General features: G+C 41.2%; 2 protein-coding genes across 2 annotated transcripts; both read right to left on the bottom strand.

Annotated features, from left to right (window-relative positions):
* Positions 1-947: 947 nt before the first annotated feature.
* On the bottom strand, positions 948-13,299 carry RWDD1 (RWD domain containing 1). Its single transcript, XM_036380143.2, has 7 exons — positions 13,163-13,299; positions 11,437-11,502; positions 10,072-10,202; positions 8,799-8,942; positions 7,673-7,805; positions 6,493-6,555; positions 948-3,373 (listed from the first exon to the last, which is right to left on the bottom strand). Exons 1-7 carry the CDS (start codon positions 13,233-13,235, stop codon positions 3,261-3,263), a joined length of 723 nt encoding a protein of 240 aa, XP_036236036.1. The 5' UTR covers positions 13,236-13,299; the 3' UTR covers positions 948-3,260.
* Positions 13,300-16,212: 2,913 nt separating this feature from the next.
* On the bottom strand, positions 16,213-18,859 carry CALHM4 (calcium homeostasis modulator family member 4). Its single transcript, XM_036380582.1, has 2 exons — positions 18,296-18,859; positions 16,213-17,522 (listed from the first exon to the last, which is right to left on the bottom strand). Exons 1-2 carry the CDS (start codon positions 18,851-18,853, stop codon positions 17,118-17,120), a joined length of 963 nt encoding a protein of 320 aa, XP_036236475.1. The 5' UTR covers positions 18,854-18,859; the 3' UTR covers positions 16,213-17,117.
* Between the last annotated feature and the right edge of the window lie 345 nt (positions 18,860-19,204).

Raw genomic sequence — 19,204 nt, forward strand, 5'->3', positions numbered from 1 at the left:
AGCTGATGGCTGGGAGGGATGGTGGAGTGTGTTGCAGAGGTAGTACAGGGTGCTTTTGCTTTACCAGCTTTACCATCATGCATCCACCTATTGTAATTGGAGTTTAGATACATCCCTTTCCTTTAGACTGCCTTCTATGCTGACACCCAAATACAGGTGTAAGAGCCTTAACTGCTTTCTCTCATGTTTCATGTGCTCTGGCAATAAGAACTTGTTATTTTTGGAAGCAGTGAAATATGAACATGTACAGATATTACAATCCATAAATCACAGATTTTTCTGAAATATGTGTAAAATTTTAAAAAATAGTTACAATAATGCATTCATTCAGTAGGTATGTAGAAGTGGCCTTTAAGCTGTGAAAGGTTTAAATAGTTAGGACACTTCGAGGGGTTCAGACTAGGGAAGAGAGTTCCTGGGAATTGGGGGACTATCAGCTCCATGTTAGCCCTGGTCTGTGATGCAGGTGTCAAACAAATGGAAGGACAGAAAGAAAAGGAGAGATGCCAATAATGCAATCATAATTTGGATGCAAAATCCTAGGTTTTGCAGCATGCTTGAGATTATACCCCTGGCATCTTGATGTGGTAGGCACCATCCTCTGAGTTTTAACAGAGCTCTAGCACCAACTATTCAAAACGCAGCCTGTTCAAAACTAAATTCACTCTGGTCAAGGTGCAGTGTTGCAACTCACTATTGCCTCCATGCATTACAGTGCATGCTTTGAACTGAGGCAGTTAAAAACAACATACAAGAAAGATTGTCAGCACCAGGATTTTAAATTACTGTAATTCTGTCAAAGTTTATAAATGGGGTTTTATTCAGTTAATATGAACTAGTTTTCAATTTAATCCAAAGTAGATAAGCAAATTCAAATATCCCAGCTAAAAAACCCTTCTCTCTGTTCACTTTAGCAAACTAACACACATACACACACAGAGCCAAGCTTATTCTCAGTCAAATTCCCTTTTTATTTCAGATGTTAATTGCTAACAAAGCTAAACAAATCTGCAGTTCAGACTGAATCGCTACAACTTCTTCCAAGGACCTGGAGGAACAGATTTTATGCAATTTCTTTGTCATGTCAACCCTTATTATCTCCTCTGCTTTGAAATATAACAGCAAAAACGCATTTTCACATTTTAACTTGTTTTACATAATTTTAACATTTTTAAGCTATACATTCTCTGCATGAAAACCAATAAATATGTTAGTGTGAAAACAGACTAGAAAATTTCATTATTCTAGAAATATAATTCATGAGAAACTTTCTTTCATATGTAAATGACTTATCAGTGATCCAATTGGAAAATTTTCTGATTATCACATTTGCACAGACTACACAGGATTCTTGGATTTGGTCCAAATTTAGAGAGCTCCAATTCACTCCTTTAATGAAAAAATAGCAGTTTTAAACATACATAGCTAGAAATGGAAAGCAACCTTAGGAATTAAATGGGGTTTTATGCAGCTGAGTTGACACATACCAGAAATAAGTTCAGCGCTGAAGAGTATTTTAAAGCATCCTAGCAATTACACAGGAAGCTGGATGTAGTAACTATGAAGCTTTCAATCCAACTGTCTCTTTGGAAAAGACAAGATTTAATATCACATTAGCTCACAATTTTTTAATGTATCTGGTAACTCTGTTGGAGCACAGATCCTGCTTATTGCTTTGAAACATAAAACATTATCATTGAGACCTAGATGCTTATCTAGGGTTCTTAGTAGCCAAAATTAAAAAGATCAAAGGGACAACAGTAGGAACAAAGGCACATGGTTAATTTATAAAAGTATTTACAGGGTACTTGAACACTTATTTCTATCTACTAGAAATTCATTTACCTTGAATAAAAAAAGGGGAAAAAAAAGGTTAAAGGAGGTCATCCTAAACAGATGTTCTTGAGTGATATGAGCAGAGAATCTTATAACCATTAAATTAATTCCATAATTAAATTTCTCACCTTGACTATGGAATTTTCAAATACTAAAATTCATAAATTTATTATTCCTCTTAGCAATGTGATACTTTAGTGCAACCTTCTTCAAAGATTGAAGCTGGCACAGTTAAGGCAGTCTACTAACAGTGTTTAAAATTCAGCACACAGTGTTTAATCATTGAGGTGCCTGTCTCTCTGTTTGGAAAGCTGTCTTTTGACACCATCATCGCTCTAGCACTGCAGTTTCAAACACAGCATGTTTAAACACTGCAGTTCTTGCAGTTTGGGCTTTTTGGAGGTGGTAAGGGAGGAGTCCAACAGCTGTTAGCTTCAGAAACAACTCTGAAGGATGGGCAACATCCCCAAGTTGATGTGTAGCTTTACTGCATTCTGTGCTAACCTTTACAGGCTGCCAACACAATGCTTCTAAAACTACACCAGTTACATTCAAACCTGTAGAGCACTCTGTAAACCCTGCTGCTGCAATGTGCACTCCACTCATAGTGTTTCAATACAGTCTGCTGCCAAAAGCAAACTCATTTTCCTAAGGTGGGTTTTGATTTTTCATAGAAGTTCATTGAGGCACACATTCAAAAAAACCCAAACCATCTCTGAATAAACCAACCAAACTTCAAGAGGCTTCACATTCTGATTTTTTTTTCCCCCTCCTGACCTGAACTCACCATTTTGAAAATATTATTCATGACTACGGCAAAAAAATTCATTCTAATTGTATGGAAATGGTTTCCACTGGACTTTAGTAAGGCTGTACAGCAAAGGTGACTTGTGCTGTCTATCTACAGCTGATAAATTGGGGCACCAGAACTGACTTGAATTATTAAAAAATTCCACAGGAGGAACAAAAAATAAGTAACTGCATAGTATGTGATCCCTTTTATTCACCATAGCTGTCCATGTTTACCCCAGGTGGAAGACAGCAGAAAAGCTGCTCAGCATTCAGATGCAGGTGTGTTTAGTGCTTGCTGTAACATCTTTCCATCTTGCATGTTGCCACTCTCTTAAAATGACAATTACAGAAGTAGGGAGAAAAAAAATTAGAGAAAATAGAAAAGTGTTTTCAGACAGATCAATATTTCTCAAATTTTTCATTTCAAATATTAAGTAAATTTATTTATAGTGAAAGTCATCAGAAGACCATTCTCCTGGATTTAAAATATGTTGTTTTTTTTCTTTGGAAAAAAAAATTAAGAAAAAAGAAAAACAATACACATTACTAAAACCACAGATGCTGTGGCTTTCCTGCCTGCCCCTCTCTCCTTACATATGTCCATACTGATGACAGAATCAGTTCAAATAAGTCTAATCACTATCTAAATTAACAGGGTTGTAGTCAGGGTCATCCTCTTCATCCTCCAACTCTAAATCATCCATTTCTTGGAATAAAGATTCATCAACCTCCACATTGTTTCCAGCTGTAAGGAATAGAAAGATACTTTAATTTCATGCAACAAGGAAAACATTAACAACAAAACATACAAGATTAGTTCTTCAATGTAGGTAACTGCTAGCTTACTTGGCTTTTATACATCAAATAGATGTAAAAAAGTAAATGCCACATTTTGTCTTTCTACAGCTGAAGTTTTTTTTTTCTTTGTATCAAAACCCAGTCAAGAGAAATGTCACACAGAACTTCAGAATTCATTGGGAGCAGGAAATTAACATTTACATTTGCCAGAAGCAGAGATTCTTTCTCCCCAGGACAACCAAAGCAGGAGCTCAGGACCTCACAGTTGGAATAATTACTACCATCCTAGTGAGATAAATGCACAGGGTTCATAAAAAATTCCTTACACACCATATACTGACATCCATGCATTTGGCTTTCAGATTTAAATTTTAGAAGCAAGATGAAGCTTTGGCTACTTTCACATTTTCTTCTGAAAGAGATGCTGCTGACCTAAGGATAAAACTTGAGGACTGGTATTTCATTTTTATATATCAACAGTGACATCTTCTGGTCATCAAATAAAGTTTCTATTATTTCACTGGGCTTGAAGCCACCTATACAAGATAATGCCATTATCCTCTGAAAATTAGTAGTACATGCTACCGTAATATTAAACAACTTAGTAACCTGTTGCATTTATGACAGAATGCAAGCAGCAATAAGTATGGCAGTTTTAATCACCAGTAGCAACAGGATTACAAATTAATACATTAATCTCAAATCATCTGGGCACAGAGCCCAGGTAGAGGTCTGTTCCTCCCTTGAGGCAGCCAAATGTGCCATCAACAAACCATCTTCAATTTAGGTATTTTGTAGGAAGACAAGATTAAATTATTCCCTGTTAAAGAAACTAAACTTCCCCATAACTACCATTTTAAGTTTATACTCATTGACATTCATAAACTTGTTTTAAATTGTTACTTGCAGAGAAGAATCTTTACCCTCTTCTGCCTGTGTTTTGTGATACCAGTAGATAATGCAGCTGCATTAAAGAACTGTCTTGCCTCAAAACTCAGGTATTTTAAACTAGGATACTAAAAAACGGTGCAGCAAATTAAACAGGTATGTTACTGTGAGTATGTATGCTTTTATGTGCTTTATCTCCAACTGGTTTTCCATGTTTAATATTTTTCTGGCCCAGGCTTACAGAATTTTCATCTGGCACCAGGTCAGTATTTTAGGTAAGGTAAGAGGCCCATCTGCAGAAACCATGAAAAAGAACTGGGTTGCACAGAAGCCAGTAACATTTATTTTGACCTGCGAGATGTTTACTATTGATGTTGAGGTTCAGAGAATAGATGACAAAAGTTCAAGACCTATGCTTGAAGCCAAGGAAGGCTGGTGTGGTGGTTTGACAGGAAATGTGTTTTTTGGGATGCTGTGTTTTGGGCCAATGGATATTCAGACTTTAATATTGGCATTTAACCTGGCCATTGGGACATGGACACGCCTCTGAGAACACGGGGTTAAAAGCAGAGCTCTCCCCTGGGAGGGTCCTCTTGGGTTTCCTGCGGGAAAGAGTTCGGGTCTCTGCCCCGGCCCAGCTGCTGGCTGGGCAGGGGGAGGGGAAAGCCATGAGGCCGAGAGAGGTAGGCCTGAGCCTGGGGGTGGAAGGGTGGAAGAGAGAGAGAGAGAGAGACCCCGGGAGCCATCGGGCAGCCCCCCCTGAGAGACACAGAGAGAGAGAGAGAGAGAGAGAGCCGCTGCCTGGGACTGTAACCTTGAAGCTTGATAAACATGGGCCTGCGCTGGCAGCACGGCTGGGACAGCTGGGACGGAGAAGAAGGGGGGGTTCAGCCGGCCACTTGTAGGAGCTTTTAACCCCTTTTTGGAGAATGAGAACTTTACAGAACATTGACCTTTCTAGAAGATAGAGTGGAAGATGAGGAAGGAAATGGGCCAGTGTGAGAGAGGTCTGGGCGAGTGAGAGACAGTAGAAGAATAGAGAAGAATCCTAGTGGGAAGAGATGATGGAGTGGCTTTTGCTGGACTCTTTTTGTATAGCCATGGACAGAACCATGTTCCTTGTGATACAGACTGCATTCTAGGGGGAGGCAATGGCCTCAGAACCAAGAGGGTTCAGTGTTGATGCCCCTCGGCCCCAGGGGGTGAAAAAATATGGGGGGGACAGGTGTCCCAAAGGAGAGATTGTGGGGACAGGTGTCCCAAAGGAGAGACTGTGCCTTTTTTTGGATCGGGACAGAGCATCCTTAAAAGACAACCCTAGAAGCAGTTCTGGTCCGTGTTCAGTGGTGAGAGCACTGGACATGAAAAGGAAGAAGTCACAACGGCAGATGTACTCCGGGCAGTGCCACGAGTGACACAGAAACACACGAGGCTTCGACTGTGTTTCCAGGGGAAGCCCATGGCACAAGAAGGACTCCTCTCCTCTTGATGAACTGAGGATTGATTGTCTAAAAGGTGCTGCTGGACCGAGAGTTGGTGATTTGAGGAACAAATGTATTGTGTTGGAAATTTGGTGGGGGGAGGAGGAAATGCATTTGTGAGGTTTTCATTTTCCCTGTGTGTGTGTTCCTTTTTATCTGTAGTTGTAGAGTAGTTAATAAAGTTCTGGTTCTTTTTTTCCCTAAGTAGGAGCCTGCTTTGCTTATTCCTGGTCACATCTCACAGCAGAAACCTGCTTTGCTTATTCCTGGTCACATCTCACAGCAGAAACCAGGGAGAAGGTATCTTCATGGGGGCACTGGCATTGTGCCAGTGTCAAACCATGACAGCTGGCTATTAGAAAAAAAAATCAAAAATCAGGGCTGAGTTGGGTTTTTTTAATTTTGTTGTTGCTTTGCTTTTTTTTTTTTTTTTCTGTTTTGCTCCCAGTCCAATCATTTAAATAGAAGCAACGTAAGTAAGATCACCTCAAGCACAAGGCTGCAAATAAATACACTTTATCATCTTGAAAAGGTTTTGGTTTTGGGAAAAGTTAAAATTCTGTTCACTCTGCAAAGCAGTACTTCTCAGGGATTCTGATATAAGATGTTAAGTCAGAAATGCAACACAGATTTTGCTTAGGAATTTTGACCTTTTTAAGCCACTGACTTTCAGTAGTGGAATCAAATAGGAATTTACCTTCCTCCAAGAACTGGATGTCAGAGGTGTCAAGGTTGTGATCCATTTCAAACAGCTGTTTACCTAGAAATAAAATAAAAAACAATATATAAGCAAGTACAGTTCTGAAGCAACTCTCAACCCAAGGCAACAATTACTCAGCATGTGTATTTTAGTCTTTTCAAATCAACCAATTCTAGCAGCCTTTTCTGCTTTTAACTGCTAATTTCTGTAAGCTCCCCATTCTGGTTGTTTTTTCATTCATCCAGGATTCATCCATGCCAACAAGTGAAATGGGTCACTGTAATGTTATTAAGAGTTTAATAATGGGGGGCAGCAAAAATTTACACTCCACAGCCTGTGCTCATCTTGCATTCCACATTCATTTAGTCTTCATCTTGCATTCCACAAGAAATCCTCCGTGGGAACTGGGAAGGAAATCAGCTGACTCCTCCACCTTTTTTCATAAATTCTCCCATTCAAAAAGCAACTTGGATCTACACAAATCACCAGCTCCTACACACACACACAGCTGTGAAGGCAACATTACAGAAGAGTGAAGTTTTTCTGACTAGTAGGGACAAGAAGAAAAGCTCAGGACTCTTTCCACATAAATCATCTGTCCTCCATCTACATTGCTCATGCAAGCTTCCACAAGCAAGACTGCTTGGTGTCCATGGTAATACTGGAATCACACTAACGACATCTGAGAATAAGCTTGGTTTTGATTTTCTAAAGGGAAGCTTTCACAAACTACATTTGTATAGAGAAAAACAGACACCACATACTAACAATACTTTAAAGAACAGGAAAACTAGAAGCCTGATTTCTGTTATCTCATCTTTGCAGATCCCCAAATGCATACCCCTTCAGAGAGAAATCAAGCATGTCCCCTGTCCTGTACTGCTTTTCATGAAACTTAATACCATTAAAATTTCCATCTCTGTCACATTTCATCAAAACTAGCCAGAAGTGAGGAGAAAACAGAACAGTGATACAGCATGACCGCATTGGTCATGTTTTTTTTCAGTTAATCAGGTCAAAAGTAGATCCAGCATCACAGGAGAACCAGTTCAAAGCTAAGCCATGCAGACTATGGAGGAGGATGCTAAGACCTATCATCAGTGTAAAAATTAGTTTTAGACTTGTCATTATAGGTTGATAGCATTGCAGAAATTTCACAACCAGTATTAAAACATACCACTTAGCTTATTTTTGCCCGCTTGTTCTTCTTCTTTCATCTTTTTCCTTTTTATTTCTAGAAGCTCTGCATCAAACTTGGCTTTCCAATTAAGGAAATTCTCAATGGTAACAGGAGTGCCATGAAAACGTTGCTGGAAGAATAGAAAACAAGGCTGCAAACACAACTTGCAAAGCTACAGGTGAAGATAAGCATTCTCTTAATTATTTAAATTACAACACTCCAGATATACTGCTTGCTGTGAAGTATTCTGAGAAATTAATCCTAATCCTGAGAGTATATAAAGAACACATTCTTGTGGTTTTTGTCATGGGAGTCTCTCCTTAGAGAACTATACTGAGGTGAAAACTCTCGTGGAAGAACCCTGCATACTCCTTTTGGACCTAGACAGCAATAGTTCACAACTCCCCACTAATGTAGTGTATTTATAAGTAGGCAGCACTTCTTATCAACACTTAAGTGCAATCTACACTGAATTATTGCCTATTAAAATATATTAATCATTTTATATTGCTGAAACAGAAAAAAAAAAATTATTTTTTCTCAGATATTTCTTTGCCAATTTTCAGAAATACAGAACCTTCCAAGTCCCATCACCCTCCAGCTATTTCTCAGAAAGCGAGTGAAGACTCATCAGTTGGATTTATCACAGCACAATCCACAAATGGTGAAACTATTTTACAGGAGGGCAAACAAGTACTGAAGATTGGTCCCACTGCTTCCACCCTATCTACTCAAGTCTACCAAGGCAGACAGCCTTCCTCAAATCACAGAGGCTGTGTGCAGCGTGACATATTCTAGTCTTTTTTGCTCCCCATTCCCTCTTGCTTCCCCTTCTTCCAGCAAAAAAAAATTGTCTACAGCAAATCTGATTTCATCTGGGAAAAATCCCTTAGGAAGTAATGCTAGAAGGGACTGTGAACATGCAGTTAGACTCTAAAAAGACTGCTTAAGAAAAAGGGGGGAAAAAAGATCACTTAAGTTCATTTAACAGTCTACGTTTCAATTAAATAATCTTTAGAATAGCTGTTCTTTTCCCACTGCAACTGAGAACTGCTCCTGCATCAAACCAATGCATTTTAAAGAAGCTGGAAGTCTTTTTCATTGAAGACATTATTTTACATACCTTCTCTTCTTCCTCTGCTTCTCTTTCTTTCTGTTTCTTCTCTTCTTCTCTTCGCGTTTTTATTTGATCCACTATTTCATTTAATTTCTCCTGTACTGCTGAGACTAGAGTGAAGATCATTACCATTCCTAAATTTTCTTCTGCCTACAACACAAAGAAGAAAACTTGAAACAGAAGAACCTGAATGCATAAATATGTTTATAGAAAGCAGGGTGTTGTGCAAATGCAGAGGGCCCAGCTGACACATTCTGCACCAGTCTCAAAAGCTTGCTGTAAAATTCAAATTCAACCAGCCAGTTAATCAAGTCAGTTATCCCCAAATGGGTGTACAGCAAAACACAAAGACGAACGTCTGTGATTGGGTTATTAAACATTATACATATCTTCTGAAAGGCTTTTTCATTAATAAACTAAAACCTACAGTAGAAACACAACTCTAAAATTTGAATATCATAAATCATAAGAGACAAGCCACTGAGAACCTTTCTTCTCTTGGAACAGTTTACTCCTAAATTCTATTACATGCTTCTTTGAAGTGAGACACTTCATATTATGCCATATAACATATTATGGCAATTTTAAGGCAGTGAGGACTTGTCAGAAATTCCTGAAACTAAAGAAGTGGTTCCTTTTTTCCTTCACAATGCACTCTCACTGATCCTAAAGGTTGATGAGATCCATCCTCCGAACAGTTATGTTATCAAAAAGAATCAAGAATCAATGTGGCATTTTTTAATATTTCCAAATGAAAGTGACATAGCTTATTTTCACAAATTTTATATATATATATATATAGATATATATAGATATATATATATATATATATACATATATCTATATATATATATATAGATATATAGATATATATATATATAGATATATATATATATATATATAGATATATATATATATATATATATATATATACATATATCTATATATATATATATACATATATCTATATATATATATATCTATATATATATATACACACACACACAGTTAAACAAATTCACCTTAAGCTGGAAGTGGAAAAGAGGGGAAACCCTAGTGCACTTCCATTTCATTATTCTACATTATTGCACACACTGAATTAGCCCTATATCTTACCTCAATGATGTCATTCACCAAACTCAAGCCACAAAGTAAGTCTCTATAGTATGGAATAGGTTTCAGATCAGTAGCAGATACCTCTGAAAACAACTGATTTGAGAGAGAAATTCTAGCCCATGTGTGAAGTGGTATCAAGCTGTAGCAAGATATTCTTTCTTACCTGCTGCTCTAGCAGTTTTATTATGTCCATGACATCATTATCATCAAGATTCTCCTGTGAGACAATTTCATATAGTGGAGTTTCATCGGGGTATTTTTCTCTATAGGTAAACTTAAGGGTAGTTTGGACAGCTACAAGATAAAGAAACACATATTCTTATGGTGATAATTCTGTATAACTTTAATGGTATGTTTGCCTACTGCATCAACAGCCTAAAGATTATAGAATATAAAATATTCTTGCCTCTAAGGAACGGTCTTCTTACACAGATGTTAAAACAATATGAACAGATTTAAACATAACCCAAGAGTTCAAAGAAATTAAGATGATAAAGTTTACATTTGCACCAACTATTTTTTTTAAAACCTACTCATGTCTGAAAGGTCTTTAGGAAGACTGAAAAACCTTCTGTGGTATGACAGGTACTAGAGCAGTAATCTCCCTCAGAATCTACCTGAAGCTGGAAAACAGCAAGAGTCTAGTAATAACAGAACTAGAGAAAATCTCAGCATATTAACACCTCAGGTTCCGTGTGCCTGAGTGAAGTATCAACCTCTGTGCTGGGTTCCAGGGCTCCACACTGTGGACAAACACACTATGTCCAGTACAAATTATTAAGTAGAGAACTGCCTAAGGAAAATGCATTCAATCTGAAACTGCTCAGAGCCAGGCTAACATGGAAACAAGGCAAAAGAGAATCAAGTTCCTTTTATACATCCTCCCAGAACACCAAGGAGAAGCTTTCCCTTAGTTCCAGACTCACAGTTTTCGGCAGCACAGCAGTCTGTGCAACACAGACTCTAAGCAGGGCTTATTCCTTTCAAACTAAGTAAGGCAGCACCAGTTTATTCCTTCTGTTATAGCATCCAGAATAGCAGCTTTCAAACTTGCTCGGAGTAAGGCTTGCTTACAATATGCCCACGCAATTGTTGGTACTCAAAAAATACACAGGGACTTGGGACCCACAGCCTTCTGCTCTGGAACTGCTCCTTAAGGGCTGCATATTCACAGCACATAGACTCAACTCTCCCACGTAGCTGGCACACACACAGTTGCCAGAAAACAAATCCCCTCACAACATGTCTGTAAGCCACTGAAAGGATGGTGACAACCCATGCTTTTTGAAGTTACACTACAAAGCCTTTGAGATTCAGCAGCCTTTGAGAAAGCAGTCCTACAGTGACAGCATAACATTTCTGCAAACTGAACAAGGATCACCCAAATCCTTGAACTATATTCGCGAGGGAATGTTTGCTGTACCAGGCCCCTACAAGGATCTAAGTGGAGGTATACACAGCTGTTGGTGATAGAATTCAATTTAAACATATACAGGAGAAGTTTCTGAGTAAGACATGATTAACTTACTTTCATCATTTTCTCCAGCTTCAGATGTCACAGTGATTGTGAAAGTTGTTGGCTTTTCTGACAGTACTGTTCAAAGGAAAAAAAGCAAGAGTCAGGGAGAGTCCTTAAATCAATTACTTCTTCACATCAGTGAAACTGAACTTCTTAAAAGACTTATAAAGAAAGTAAGCTCTTGATACAGTGTTTTTAACTTATTAAGGTAATACTTTTCAATTAACAGCTATTTTCATACAATGTGATGCCAGGAGTCTCTCTGAATGAGACCATACATCATCAAACAATACTAAAGGGTTTCATTTTTGGAAAACTTTCTCTTCTGGAGGTTTCACTGTTCCAGAAAGTGCAAATCAAATGAAACAACTTCTGGTAGTGCACTGACTGCATGCAGAAAGCTACCAAAGCTGATTTGCTTTACTGCACTAAATGTGCCTGATGAGCATCCAGTGCACTCTTGACCGTGGACTATTTTTACAGTATGTCGGCACCTATATTTAAAACAGCTTAATGCAAGAAATGCTACTAACCAAGCAACATACTAGAATGAAAGTGTGTGAATCAGGCAGCTAGAAGACAGACAACACAACATAGCAAGAGCTGTGACCTGCATTTCTCCCAGGCTAAAAACCTCATTGCACAATTGTGGGTTGCAGACCACATACTCATGTAAGAGGTGCTCTGCATCTCTGTTATAACCTGTGCCCAAATTAGTGTACATGGTCTCAAAGTATCAACTGAGTTTTTGCCTAATTGCTAATGTACTACTACAATCTTTATACCCCTCTCCTCTCTTGGGCATAAAAGCATGAGTGAACAATAACTCTGAGTAAGCATCAGAGTAAAGGCTGTATAAAAGAATATGACTTCCATATCAGTTTCAGATATCCAGCATCCCCAACTATCAGAGATCAGTTTATATACCTTTACATAATCTTTAAAATAAAACTGAAGACCTGAATAGATTTTCAGATTGAAGCAATAGGCAGTTGTACTGGGCAAACGTTTGTGTGATGAAGTTACTGCCAAATAAGATGCTGTGGAACTCTAGGCAGAGTAGACACTGTGCAGGAGGGAAACAGAAAATGCCTCAATTTTTCCACTGTTAATATTCTTTGGATACAGAATGCCAAAAATCATGTTGGACTAAGTAGCATTTGGATACTCTTGATTGTTTGATAGTAAATTGAAAATCCTGAAAAACTGATGAACCAATGTAACCACTACATGAAAGTTCCAGCAGTATAACGTGCTGCACCAGGGAATTAAAGCTTGCCTTTTTTTTTACCTGCAACGAGGTAAGGCAGGTCCTGGCAATAAATTTACGGAGGAAACAGCATCTGTAAGCACCCCAAAACATCCCATGCCTCACGACCGCGACGAGCTTGCTAGCGGATAGGAAAACCGCTCGGCACACAAACCAGTTCCCAGGGCTGCATCTTTTGAAAGGCTTCTCCGAAGAGCATCCTTCCAGCGCAGGGGACCGGCTTGCCCACGCCGGGCTGGCGGCTGTGCCAGGGCGCTGAACGCGGCAGGGGCAGCCCACGGACCGGGCCACAGGGGCCATCGAGCGCCTTGCTCTTCCCGGCCGGGGAAAGCGAACCAACATCCCGAGCACCCACCCGAGCCGCGCCGCTCGGAACCCCCGCGGGACGCGCGGCAGCCCCGCCGCGGCCTCCCGCTCCTCCCCCCGCTCGCCGGCTGCCGGCCCGGCCCCGGCGCGGCCCCGCACCCGTGAACGAGTCCGGGTAGATGGACTCCAGCGCCTCCAGCTCGTTGCGCTGCTCCTCGCTGTAGTCGGTCATCGTGGCCCGCCGCCCACGGCCATGGGCCGCCCGCACCGCGACGCCGCCGCCACCCCCGCCCGCGCCTGCGTTGGCCCGGCCCCGTCCCGGCCCTTCCTAGCATGCCTCGCGCTCGCGGTAGGCGGGATGCCGCCTCTGGGCTGGGCTGGGCCGGGCTGCCCCGACGGAAGGAGGCGGCGCGGCTGCCATGGCGGGAGGCCGCGCACGGAGAGCCGGCCCGGCTGGTCCCCGGTGCCCTCACAGCCGCGGTGCCCGCTGCTCGGTCAGCTCCAGCGCTCAGCTCCGGGCAGGACGGAGCGTACCTGGCGTGCGGGAGGGATCCTGCTGGATCCCAGCCTGCGCTGCTTCCCCGCCCCTCCCGGGAGCGGCGGCCTTGGCAGAGCTGAGGTCCGCAGTCCCTGTGTTGCACAGACTAGTGATGGTACGGTTCACTCTGGGACGTTCTTGCTTGAAAATTTACAGGGATCAGCAAACTGAAGGGGGTTCAAATGCGATGCTCCAGGTAGTGCGTAAGGGTACCGTGAAGGCAGCTAAATGCCGTTTCTGCCAGAAACTGGAAGTTTATTCGATGCAGCTGGTGATTTGCACCTTGAAGTTAAACAGCGCCTGCAAACTTCCCAGGAAACGTTCACCGTGATTTCAGGAGTCCCATCGCATCGGCGGCATTGCCATGATGCGTGTGCAGAACAGGAGTCACCAAGGCTAACGGTACTGGGAGCTGCCATGCTTTGGGGTTACCTGCCAGGATGGATTTAAGACTGACGAGGGTTAAACAACAGCAGACCCTGATGGGTACGTGGTACACAGAGTAGATGTAAGGTCCATCTCGTTCCTGGCCCCATGGCTGGCAATTTTTCCGCAGAGACATTTTATAAGCACAAGGTTTTCAGAAAAGTTGCCATGGGCATAAAGACAATAATTCGCAAGTGAGTAAACTGAAATTCCAAGTGGATTATTGGGTAAGATTATTCATTTCAGCAGAGTTTGACTGTTTAACTGTACCAACTCAGTTGTATGTAATCATGAATGAATTTAAAAGCTGTGCCTTCACTACCAATCCATGACATGTTTCAAAGAGGAGAGGAATAAAGGGAAATACCCCAAAACTTAAAATACTACAGCTGTAGTACTATGGATTAATATATACTAACAAAATGATAGTCTGTTTAGTATATTGGCAGGCTGACTTCACAGTGACAGTATTTCCACTCTATTTTAAATTACATATCATTATGAAAAATACAGGACAAATAGTAATCAGGACAAAATCAGATGCCGTGAAGCCAAATTTAAAAATCAGGTGAGCAATATATAAAAATAATTTTACAGGTTACTCTTAACTGCAAACATTGCATCATTTTACAGTAGTGCTGTAAAGTAATAGAAGTGGAAAGAATTCACATGGACTAAAGACCACAGGTTTTTGTCATTTGGATCCAGACATCACCATAAAGGTTTTCTATCAAAAGCTTCAGATACACAAATCAGTTGCATGTATTCCAGATTACAGTGTTCCATCTTAAATAAAAAAACCCCAAATATTTTTAAAATTAAACCAGAAGTTGTGTTTACTACCAGAGGTACATTGTTTCCTAAGGAGTTGACATAAACAATGCAGCCCCATTACCTTTTATTAGGTTTGCATGGCCAGATTCTGGTAGCAGGGGCACTACAGGGGTGCTTCTGTGAGAAGCTGCCAGAAGCTTCCCCTGTGTCCTGCAGAGCCAATGCCAGCTGGCTCCAAGACCTGCTGCTGACCAAGGCTGAGCACCATCAGAATGGTGGCAGCACCTCTGGGATAACAGGTTTAAGAAATGAGGAAAAAGACCCTGAGCAACAGAAATTGCAGCTAGAGAGAGGAGTGAGCGGAACAGCTCTGCAGACACCAAGCTCAGTGAGGAAGGAGTGAAGCAGGTGCTACAGGCTCTGGAGCAGGGGTTCCCCTGTAGCAGACCATAGGGAGGCAGCTGTGCCTCTGCAGCCCAGAGAGGTCCCTGGTGGAACAGATCCACCTGCAGCCCCTCGAGGAACCCACACCAGAGCAGGTGGGTGCCTGCAGGAGGCTCTGATCCCACCGGGGGCCTGTGCTGGAGCAGATTCTTGGCAAGACCTGTGGAGAAAGGGGCCCCCACTGCAACAGGTTTGCTGACAGGATTTGTGACCCTGCAGGGAACCTACCCCAGAGCAGGTGGCTCCTGAAGGGCTGCACCTGGTAGAAGGGACCTACACTGGAGCAATTAATGAAGAACTGCAGCTTCTGTAAAGGACCCACACTGGAGAAGTCGATGGAAGACTGGCCCTGGGAGGAAGTACCCTATGCTGGAGCAGGGGGAGAGTGTGAGGAGCCCTCCCTCCAAGGAGGAAGGAGTAGCAGAGACAATATGTGATGAACTGACTGTAACCCCCATTCACTCACACCCCCTGCACCACTGGAGGGGAGGAGGTAGAAAATTTGTGAGTGGAATTGAGCCCAGAAGAAGGAAGGTGGTGGGGAAAGGTACTTTAAGAACTAGTTCTCATTATCCCACTCTGATTTCATTGGTAATAAAATAAACTAATTCCTCCATGTGAGTCTGTTTTGCCCTTGACAGTAATTGCTGAGTGATCTCTCCTTGTCTGTATCTCAACCCATGATACTTTCCTTATATTCTCTTTCCTCTATCCTAATGAGGAGAAGAGGGACAGAGCAGTTCTGACTCCTGCATTTTCTAATAAAATGTACTAAATAACTAGATTTTTCCACTTAAAGCCCCTGGGGTCATTTATTAGGAGAAGATAGCATCCTATAGTGTAGCATATGGCTTTGGAGCCCACATATGTATGTGTACATGGCAAGGCAATGCAGGAAGCATTAAAAAAAACTATGGCATGCATTTCCCTCCCACTTAGAGTTAGAAACATCTGCACAGGAGGTTAGAGAGGAGATGAGTAATATTACATCATACCAAACTGACTTAACACAAAAACATCATTAAGCCTTCTTTCACAAAATTAAGTAGTTTTTAATCACAGTCATTTTCATGGGCCTAGAATATGTATAAATTACAAGCTTACAGAGGCAAAGCAAACCCTGCTGTACAGACTGAGATTTTTCCCATCCTCATTTGCTATTTGTACAGTAGCCAAGCACACAAACACCTTGGAGATTTTGAAGTATTTCCAAATAGGAGACTGACCTTGATATTGCTTTCAGCCAGAATACATTTCAGCTCAGTTTGCCATATGTTAAGTGTTTGTTCATACAGCTGCTATGTGTTACACACCTCCACCATGTGCCTCAGTGGAGATTTTTTCTCCTTATAAGAATTTAAAGTTCTCTCATCATTGTATCTAAACTCAGCCTTTGATGATAAAATATATGTTTCTTGCATGCTACAAGTAGCCCCAGACTTAACTAGTAGTTAGCTCAGTGTAGATTACCTATATAATACAGAAAAAAAAAATAGCAGAAGAGGGACAATAAGTAATTTCTGCTAGGTGTCACTAAGGAAAAGCTGGATAGCTGCCCTCGCTCCATACAGAATGGACCAATTCATAGGATCCAATCAAGGTCTACCTCTTAAAAATCCTTTTAATGGAAAAAAAAATTAAAAGCATTTGTAAATAACTTTCTCAGTACAACTATTAGAAAGCAGAGAGCTGAAGCTTGAAATAGCCCACCCTGATCTAGGCATAGATCACCACATCCCACAGGCAGTCAAAACACTATCAGTAAAGGCACCTGTAAGCAGGTGCTGATGGACTACATTAACAAGATTCACTTGCTCACATAATTTATATATCAATGTTATACTGTATTGGAAAGTTCCAGTGCGGCTCAGGTCTGACATAGAGCTAGACAGGTTCCTGCTTTTCTGAAAAGTATTGTGAGGTCTTGGATCTTCAAAGCTGTGTTATGATCCCAGGATCTTCATCAATCCTCAGATACTTTCCACTTGCACGCTCCTTGAGTGCCCAGTCATGGAGGAGGCTGTAATCATAGTGCTCCTTATCCACTCGTTTCAGAAAGGCCAGTCCAGAAATGGCCTGCCACTCCCTGAGAGATGGGATACGAATTTCCTTTACATTCTCACTTCCTGGGACAAAGCCAAAGAACTTCCTTACATTCTGCATGGCATAGAGCCTGGAATGCTGCTCTGTTGCCTCATCAAAGAGCTCCTGCTCATTGTGGACATAGCTGTTCCAGTATCTGAAGTGTAGAAAGCTGAGCGGGGAGAAACAGCTTGCCAGGCAGTAAGAAAGGAACACAGTGATGACCACCACAGCAATCAAAAGCCAGCCAGCCACCTTACCAAAAGAAAAAAAAAAAGAAAATAACTGTTAGACCTGGAAATACTCACAGTGGTAACTTTTGAGCACCAGAAAATCCGTAAGATTAATTTTACTTGCTTTTCCTAAATAATAGCAGTAACAAGGTATAAGCCTGGAAAGCATCTGCTACCACCAAACCCAGTCCATGCCTGCTGGAGGCAGCCATGTCATAAGATCACTTACTCCTTTTGAAGTTCAAGGAAGTTCTGTTGTGCAGATTTAAAACTATTGCTTTCTCAGCTATTATTATAAGATAGGCCACACAGGTCCTAGACTATATTAGCTGATAGCCTGTTTAAAAACAGTTTTCTCTGAAATAACAGCTTCAGAGAAGTTGCTTCTCCTATTATTTACCCAGTATGCAAACTTTTAGAATTGAGTCTGATCTAAACCCCAAGATTTTACATGGGTTCACACAAAGCTCTCACAGCCTGGGCCTCTTAGTCACATTTCTTCTGTTTTAATGAAGAAACTTCATACCCTCCCTGGCTCTTGAACTTCCATTTGTCATACTTGGTATTATTTTTCAGGATACTACACAAGGAAGAATATGTCCTCAGGCAGCAGGTAACAAATGGGACAAGCAGATATAGTAATGTATAAAGTTCAGTTCCACTTAAAAGAAAAGAACATACTTCAAAATACATGGAGACTTAGCACTCAAGGCAGAGGACACTGATCTTGTTTTATGCCTGCTGGATTAGCTTCACCCCTTACCATCAAGTTTACAGGCAACAGGAGTTACTCACTTGTGACTGGTATCGGAGGAGGAGAATCACTTCATCTCTCGCCCGGGCCAGCTCTGGAGGAACCAGCTGCCCGCAAGGAAATGTAGCCAAGATCCTGCTGCGCTCAGCAGCGGTGACATTAGGAGCAGCTCCATAGTAATGCACAGGGACGTACTCGCTCACAGCACAGATATAATAAGAGCCATTTATCAGGGTGACTGCAAGCCACGTGACTGGAGCAACCAGTGCCCTCCCTGTGATGCTGCACAGGACAAAGCAGAGCAGTTTGCATTTCAGCAGCCAGTTTGATGACATCTCCCTCTCAAAATGAGAGCTTTTGCCCATAACAAGCCGCCAAGTCTGGTTGTTCAGGGCATAGCCAACAATCAGAAGGATCAGTGCAGGCACTCCTAGGAAAGCCAGCCCATAGATAAGGTTCTGTCCAACATGACAGGGACAGCTGAACGTGAAAAAAGAGAAAAGTTGCTGCCCACCAATTGTCAATATTGCAATTATTGCATTAGCAATAACAACCTCTTTGCCTTTTAGAAAAGTTAACCACTTTGGAAGGAAAGTCATTTTAGATCCTATTCTTTACCAGATTCTTTTGATTTAAGTCAATACTAGCTTTTAGTTATATTTAACTAGTGTCGATGGCAGAGCAGAATAAACACCAACAGCTTGAAATGAATACCACCAAACAACACCCAAAAACCCCCTACTAGTCTTTCTCCTCCCACTAATTTTCAGTGGCTTGTTTGCTAGCTTTAAGTATGCTTGCAGACATTCACTGATGTGTTTTAATTGATTCAGTGATTTATCTCAGCTGTTCTGGAAAATTGAGCTTTCAGGCTGTTGTGAGCTCTGCCAGCCCATTGCTAATTGTCTGAAATTAACAATAAATTCCCCCTACCTTTTGGATGACATAAA

The sequence above is a fragment of the Molothrus ater genome, chromosome 3 (assembly GCF_012460135.2).
Source record: "Molothrus ater isolate BHLD 08-10-18 breed brown headed cowbird chromosome 3, BPBGC_Mater_1.1, whole genome shotgun sequence".
Taxonomy (NCBI): Eukaryota; Metazoa; Chordata; class Aves; order Passeriformes; family Icteridae; genus Molothrus; species Molothrus ater.

Excerpts from the sequence above, each read along its gene's own strand:
- RWDD1 (XM_036380143.2), bottom strand. The coding sequence starts at position 13,235 with ATGACCGACTACAGCGAGGAGCAGCGCAACGAGCTGGAGGCGCTGGAG. Across the intron at positions 11,503-13,162 it reads CTACCCGGACTCGTTCACGG|TACTGTCAGAAAAGCCAACA; the intron begins GTGCGGGGCCGC and ends TCCTTTGAACAG. Across the intron at positions 8,943-10,071 it reads TAAAACTGCTAGAGCAGCAG|GCAGAAGAAAATTTAGGAAT; the intron begins GTAAGAAAGAAT and ends TTTGTGTTGTAG.
- CALHM4 (XM_036380582.1), bottom strand. The coding sequence starts at position 18,853 with ATGACTTTCCTTCCAAAGTGGTTAACTTTTCTAAAAGGCAAAGAGGTT. Across the intron at positions 17,523-18,295 it reads TCCTCCGATACCAGTCACAA|GTGGCTGGCTGGCTTTTGAT; the intron begins GTGAGTAACTCC and ends TCTTTTGGTAAG.